Source organism: Branchiostoma floridae, chromosome 1 (assembly GCF_000003815.2).
Source record: "Branchiostoma floridae strain S238N-H82 chromosome 1, Bfl_VNyyK, whole genome shotgun sequence".
In the NCBI taxonomy this organism is placed as follows: domain Eukaryota; kingdom Metazoa; phylum Chordata; class Leptocardii; order Amphioxiformes; family Branchiostomatidae; genus Branchiostoma; species Branchiostoma floridae.
Window position 1 is genome coordinate 13,263,329 of NC_049979.1, and position 7,902 is coordinate 13,271,230.

Here is a 7,902-nt window from a genome sequence, read left to right on the forward strand (position 1 = left end):
TGGTTTCTGCCTCGCAACACTGCGCCTTCCAACGCTAAGCGCCGCTAACGTTACAAAACACCGACACCAGCGAGCGCCAAACTGTAGTTGGGCGCTGGTTCTTTGTGCAACGCGAATGAAAGCATGTCGGCTACCTGTCATAAACACCCCTTGTCTGTGGTGGAGATAGCAGAGTAAATCAAAGTGGCTGTGGCACGAGCCACGAGGAAGTCTGAAGTGCTGATCGCCTACACGATGTCGGCTTTAGGCCACGACGGACGGAACACTCTTAAGAAGGCTGTATATGGGTGGCTGTTCTGTGGGTATGGGTGACGGCGGTGTTTGGTGTTTGGAAGCAGTGCGTATCGACATTGTTGTGTTATCAGCCATTCGCGTGCCATTCGCGTGTTGTTTCTGGTATGCCACCTTGGGTAATTATTCCCCCGTGCTCCGTTCTTGATCGGCAGCGAGGCAACCATAGAAACCGTCGGGGTGGTGAGGGCGACCAATCGCGCGCAGGGGTAAACATTATCACACAATATCAATCATTGGTACGCAGCGCTCGTTAAGGCGTAATTGGGTGTCATATTTCTGCCCAAGCACCACAGTTTGAAAGGTGGATCTAAGCCCACAATGCAACGGTACCTCAACAGGTAACGGGCGAAAAGGACAAAGAAAGCAGCAGGTAAAATAGTAAAACGGGTGTCTTTGCGTGGCGACGCTTTTGCGTTTTGGGGACGAGCTGGTCGGAGAACGAGTCCTGATTGGTCGAGGGCTCTAGGGACCGGGAATCTCGGCGACGTCATTACCACTTGCGCCAGCAACAGCAGGAGAACAAAGAACGGGCACGTGGGCAGATTTCAATACACAAAACAACTTTCAACAAAGGAGGAGCCAGGCGTGTGGCATACATATCAATAAGGCCCAGTTTGCATAAATCTGTAAAAGGCCGTGTACACAGGTCCATCTGCTCAGATCAGGCGGTGACGATTGGACTAGCGACTACAGGAAGTCTCCTCCACCATACGCAGCGCTGACGCCCATAGCTACGCAGCATTCTCTCACACAGGCTCATTCCTTAGAAGAGCTTCCTCCATACCACTGCTACGAACGTCCCGGCCTCCTCTGAACACGTCGCCGTCCAGTCCGATATATTGAAGGCCCACCAAGCAGAACCAGCCATGCCGAGAGGATTTCTCGTCAAGAGAGGGAAAAAGTTCGTTCCTGTGTCGTACCGTCAGCGGGACGAGGATGGCGTGGCGACACAGAAGATGGAGCCGCCCGTCTCCCCGCCGCTGGCCCTGCCGCAGCACTCACCAGCGCGCGCCGAAGTCTCTCCGTTCATCGCCATCTCCAGTATCCCGAGCGTGAGCGTCGGCGCACAGGCCAGCCCGGTACAGCGGCATCCCTGCCAGCCGGCGTACCCTGACTCACCACACTTCACCTACAGTCCCATCCGGCCTGTCACACGTGAGGCAGACTCGACGCTGAGGGAGAGTTTCGGGTACCACAAGTCCAGCTCTCCTCTGTCCGCTCACGCCTTCCCATCCCCGTTGATGTTTGACCAATACAGCTTCAGTCCAGCTTCCGGCGGACCCAGAGAGAAGTATTCGGACACTCCATCACCTAACTCTGGGTCTGCAAAACGGCCGCATCCTGACGGCGAGCGCAAGCCAAAGTCTCCCATCAAGAAGTCCAAAGCCGTCAGAAAAATCAATTTCGACGAAGACACCACCTCTCCGGTCCTGGGGCTGAGGATCACACAGGCGCCAGCTGAGCAAGAGAAACAGAAGGACAAGGACAAGGGCGACAGCAACAACAACTCTTCCAAAACAACAAACTCCACAAACAAGAAACCAGGAGGAGGTGCGTTCGTCTGCCAACTCTGTAAGGAAGAGTACACCGATCCCTTCACCTTGGCTCAGCACAAATGCTCGCGCATTGTCAGGGTAGAGTACCGGTGTCCGGAGTGTGACAAGGTGTTCAACTGTCCCGCTAACCTGGCCTCCCACCGCCGCTGGCACAAACCCCGACCCACCGAATCACCTAACAGCCGCTTTAGCGCAGCCTCCTCCCCATCCCGAGTGATGCCACTGTCCCCCGCCGGAGCCAAGCATCCCGAGGCCGCCTACCACCGAGACCCGCATCCCGAGAGCGCCAGCGAGACCCACAGCGACTCGGGCAGTCATCGCAGCACCCCCAGCCCCCACACGGACGCCTCTCACCACCGCGACTCTGTCCATGCCGACACGCCTTGGTTCGAGTGCGACCGGTGCGGGAAGAAATTCCGACGCCAGGCCTACCTGAGAAAACACATCTTACAGCACGAAGAGGGGAAGGAAGAGCCTAGCTACCCCTGTCACCTGTGCGGCAAAGTCTTCCGCACGCTCGCCAACAGGGCCAAACACATCATCGGGCACTCCATGGGCCCTAAGGACCACTGCTGCCCCGAATGCGGCGCAGGCTTCCCCAACAAGGCCGCTCTGGACCGCCATGTCAGGATGCACTCCTCCGACATCTTCTCGTGCAAGTACTGCGACGCCACCTTCTACAGCTCGCCTGGTCTCACGCGCCATATCAACAAGTGCCACCCCTCCGAGAACCGACAAGTCATCCTCCTGCAGCCCGTGCCCGCTCGCCACACGCCCACCGCTGTCTGCTGAACACGCGCGTACACATACTGACTGGACATTAGAAACACAGAGAACAAACTGTCTAAAAACAGCAGACATGCGGTACAAGAGAACTGACCGCCAACTCACGTACGTACCTACACACAACCCACCGGTAATGAAACAACGAACTCTGTTAGTAACGTTTATAACTTATCACTTATGTGATGTTTTGTGTAAGTCTATAATTGAAGTTGTGTTCTATGATTGTATTGAAATTCTGAGAATTCTATGTTGATAAATTATATTGTTGTTGTATTTGTGAGAGACAATTCTAATATATATTGACAGCTTATAACGGTTGCTAGCAGCCTTGTCTTCGTCATTGTTTTGTATGAACAAAGAGAGAACTGTCCGTGACCAAATCTCATACCACATGCCAAATATCAGATCTCATTTAGAAATGGTGTTTTTAATTGTACAGATTATACCTTTATGACATGTTTTAGAGGTTGTACAAAGAGTCTAGAGTCTGTGTGACCGTGGATATGTGTAGTTTGTAGCTGTCAGAAAGCTTTAAGGTCGGGCAAGGCAATAGCTAATCGATAGGTTTGGTAGCATAGGAGCGAGCTCTGCCGAGACCGGTGGTAGCGGTAATTGTAACGGTGTACATGACCCGTGCCATTCCACGCAAACTGTGGTCTCTCCATGTGCCCTTATCAAGTGCTTTTAGAGAAGAATGGAAAGGCTACATTTGCAGCCTATTTTGGTAAAAGAAATTATAGCCAGGTCTATTTTCACAGTGAAACGTAACGACAATAGTTTTAGACTGTATAAGGACGCAGTGCGCCATAGAAGTGGACCTACACCAATTCACTGTCCTTTGTGTGTACTGTAACTGTTGTACAACTGCCTTGTGTAGAGCTACGGTAGACAAAGCTACTTTAGCGTATTTTGCTCAAGTAACAATCATTTCTTGTACAAAACGAACATTTTGTAAACAGTGTAGCTATTTTGTCCCAGGCGTTTTGTATTTGTGCGAGAATTTTCCAAACCGTAATTGCCGGAGGCCTTGATTACCGAGAATATATTTGTGTACAAGCCGACATATTCCGAGAGTCTATCATGTGAGTTTTGATAACGCGTTTATATATATATCAAGCGAAACCGATATTTAATAAAATGTGAATTTTCAGATCTTGACTTGGGTGATGTTTAGTACCGTTTGTGTATGTTTATGTGTGTGAGCGCGTGCGAGTGTGTGAGTGGCAGATCGGGGAACAAAACAAAAACGCTGTCTGTAGGACACAGGCACGGTAATTAATCCCCCTTTCGGTGCCGTACGGGCTGTATTGTTGCGTGAAACAGGTGGTCAGGAGATGCTACCGTCCGATTAATACATCCATAACGTGTGCAGCTGGCCGCATTGTATGCGAGAAGTACAAGCAGTAAAGGTTTACGGGCCTTTGGAAAATACTACTGGCTTTGTGAAACTGCGTGTGCCACGCACGGCGTAAGTAACGTCGCAGATACTGTCGCACTTATTTGTACTCATACATCTGGAAGTCAACGCAATAAGAAGCTACCAATGTAAACAACTACGCTTTGAGGATAATCGTAGCACAAATTCGAAAATTACACACAAAATGATCTGTCGTAACACAAAATGATGATTACACATTGGGCTGTACAGTACCTGGCCCGGCGTCTCTCACACATATGCCCTTAAAAACAAGCCCTTTACACAGTAAACAGGTAACCAATCCCGCAGTAGAGAATAAAAGCAGATTGTTGAATCACGGTCCGCTATGTTTGAAAGATAACGGCAGTCAACATCAATCAAACATGGCCAAATTACAACCTTACAAATTCCGTCTCCCCCCAGGTGACGTGGTCCGATGGAGAGGGCGGCCTTTCTTTGTGTGACTGCTGGGGCAGGCGGTTCAGGACGCTTTAGCGTTATCGTAACATTTCCTCATTCAACAATGTTTCAAAAATAAAGCAAAGGCCGAGGAAGATTTGTCCACTATTAAGCCTTGCATGTCGAAAGTCTTGGAAAGCTACCCCGGGACAAAGGATTGCCTCCGTCCAGTGGGCAAGATTAGGAAGAGCCATTTTCGGCGCCCTGTCGTTGATTGAAAAGTGTTTCATTGGCTAAACATAAAATCCGTGCACTCAGGTTGCGCGGATTCAATTTCAAAGCAAGATCCATTGAAATGAATATGAACAGGTTTCTGCGGGAGCTCCACACCGACTATTTGGGCCATATTTCCCCAACATATGTAACCTTGGCGTAAATCTGGTATGTCCGTTGTGAATGGATAAGAATACACGCAGCACACAATGTATGGTAATTATCAACTGATACCGTGGTTTAGAAATGGCGCTTTTTAAAGCGCGTTACTATGGTTACGTCTGATTCTGAAACAGACGTGTGCAGAAGTCTACCTGCGCGCATCCAAAACAAGATACAAACCCGTCCAGAGAACTTCCGGCTTTCGGGGAATTTGTAAAGCCGTACTTAGCCGTGGGTAGAGTAGTGACGTTGTATGAAAAGAAGACAATATGCTTAGCACTGTTAAAGTACATTAGTAATGATGAACTTTGGGCGAAATGATTGGCTATGTATGTGAGGCGCCACCCGAGGTGAGAAAGCTGCCACCAGAGTGTCTTTCAAATTGTGTATTTTGGGAGTTTAATGGGCCGAACTGTGATTTCTCTTCTCCAAACACGTTATTATCCATTGTTCCATATGGCGCACCAAGGTGCGAGACAAAGCCACACCTCCCGTACAAAGGCGTCCGAGCTGGTCCGAAGGATCACGCCGAAGTCTATAAAGCACCAAAATAGTGCACAAGCCTAACAGTCATTTTGAAACAGACGAAACCGTCTAAAGTTCGTCTACCAAACATGTGCAGGACTTGTTGAATAATGAATGTCATAAACACGATGATGTCGATCATAAATTGTTAATGAGCGTCGTCTGCTCCTGGCTCGGTTTGGGGAAGGCCGTGAGGAGGGGGCCCGGCTACCTCTGGGCACGTGACCGACACGCGACAGACACAAGCCGCGGGCCGGGCTTTGTGCCGGGGCGCTCAGGCGTGAGCACGGCGCTGGCGGGGTGCATCGACCCCCAGCTTTGGGTCCAAGAGCTCCACGGCCTTGTGCCCCAGGCGACTAGATTGTTCGATAAAAAAGAACTACCTGGTACGACGAGATTGAAATATCAGATTTCCCTTAGCTGAACAATGCATGGCCAACGTTGTTTAAAACGCGTTTAATCACTTTTCAGACGAGTGCTTCAAGTCTTCGTCTAAAGCTGCAAGACCAAACTGACATATCAAATGTAGTGTAGTTCTGCTGGTTCAACAATTTAAAATCTTTGGGTAATTTGCATATACCCCCCTTTGTGGTATTCCTGCGATGGCCTCTGGTTCTCAACTCATTACTGAGTGGATTATAAGAAATTTTCGCGAGTGAAATTTGCCTAAACCAACTTTAAGCTCGTAGAACAACATGTACAATAACCATGGGTTTGACAGCGATAGTATAGACCAGTAACACTTTATTGTCCAGTCCATGACGACTCAGAAGCAAAAGATCCAATCTCGATTAATTCAGTAACAAGGCTGAAAGAACGACCCCTTGTTGGTGTATTTATTTGAAATCGTGTGATGAAACAGAGATGGTAAACGGGCCCGTTATATGACCTGCTGTTGCTCCAATAACACTTGAAGTACCGACGTCACGGCAGCAGCACTTGTGTGCAGCGAGAATCTAGCTCTAAATTAAATTCCCGCATCGCCAGCCGACTGGAAGTGGAGCCGACCCACCTGACCTTTCATCAGACAGCCTTTAAAGGTCCATGCGACTGTTGTTGGCCTCGTGCTTGTCGTGACGCGTTTCAACATGAACCAAAATAGACTAAAATTCTTCAATTCTGTGCCACTGCGGTTTAATGGCACTAATGACACGGAGAACAATACCGGGGTTGTTTCCTGTTTGCTCGGTCAGGATTTGCCACCTGATGACTGCAAATTGCAAGATGGGAAATTACAGCGGCCATGAAACACAGATGCGCCCAGCCTCGTTTCCACAAAGCGTAAACGTTATAATTCATAGCGAACGAACTAGTATTGTCAGTTGAAATAAGTTTCTTCGGCGGGGGAGGAGGGGCTTTGTAATAGAGGAGTATTAACAACCACCTGTTATTTTTGCCCGTAAAATATGATGAAAAATGTCATGGTTTCTTTCATTCACTTTTCATTGGCAAAAATGCACAAATCGGGGGCTTCCGAAAGGAAATGAAGAGAAGTATATCTGTAAGGCAACTTTGATTTTAAATGGCATCAGGACAACGGCCCCATGGGGAATTAAAGCAACCTTGATTCTTCTGAAAATTGTGCTTCCCATAACAACTTTTTTTCCAGCAGATTCTAAAATCAATTTGCTGAGTCGCATGTTTAACTGCGAAACGGTAGGTAAGACACGATATCAGAGACAAAAGATAGAAGTTAATGTTACATATCTGTCATCAACAAAGACTTTTCTAGTGTCAGGAAGGCGCGCTACTTCCTAACGGTTCTAAAGCTTAACAATCCGTTATGAAGTAAAGACACGTCTGTCACTGTTGACAGCACTGCCTATTGTCCCCATGTTGCTGTAAATAAAGGAATCGGCATCGTAACCCTTCGCAGAGCACACACAGAAACCGTTACCAGACTTCCTTTGTGTGGCGTGATTATAGGGGTGGGGACGCCATCACCTAACGGTCAACTCACCTGACTGGCAGCTCATAAAGGAATCATAATTGGGCCTATTGTCAATTCCATTTTAATAGGAATAAACTACCAACAATTATGGCTATCTGCAGAAAATAATAACGCGTCAGATTTAAAAACGTATGCTATGAAAACCTTACAACAACATGTATTTTATTACGTCTTCTATTGACAAGTGGCTTACTAGATCTTCCAAAAATGATTCACGCTTTCAGTGTGCTTTTATATAAATAACTATGTGATGACGGCAGAGAAAGGACGGTTGAGTCTTTTGGGTATTGTCGTCAGAATAAGCAATGTGCGTGCCGTTATGTTGGAGACAGTGGTGACGGGGTACAGACAAGATAGCATCCGACCCGCGCCAGTGTATTCCCCACGGTAAGGTGTGCTCCTGACTGGCGCTATCACCTGTCGGCAAGCCGCGAGCCTTACTAACAGTAACGCCATAGCCGGGCAAGCATCGCCCATCCATCACTGCAGTGTAAGACAGCGGTATGTTGTTCCTGGCCGGGTATAGCCCTGATTGATCC

General features: G+C 48.4%; 1 protein-coding gene across 1 annotated transcript; it reads left to right on the forward strand.

The window, feature by feature from the left end:
- Positions 1-648: 648 nt before the first annotated feature.
- Positions 649-3,786, forward strand: LOC118423064 (insulinoma-associated protein 1a-like). The gene has a single exon (XM_035830976.1). The coding sequence runs from the start codon at positions 1,161-1,163 to the stop codon at positions 2,640-2,642; it is 1,482 nt and encodes a 493-aa protein (XP_035686869.1). The 5' UTR covers positions 649-1,160; the 3' UTR covers positions 2,643-3,786.
- Positions 3,787-7,902: the final 4,116 nt, after the last annotated feature.

Bases quoted from the DNA above. Each gene is read 5' to 3' on its own strand.
- LOC118423064 (XM_035830976.1), top strand. From the start codon at position 1,161: ATGCCGAGAGGATTTCTCGTCAAGAGAGGGAAAAAGTTCGTTCCTGTG.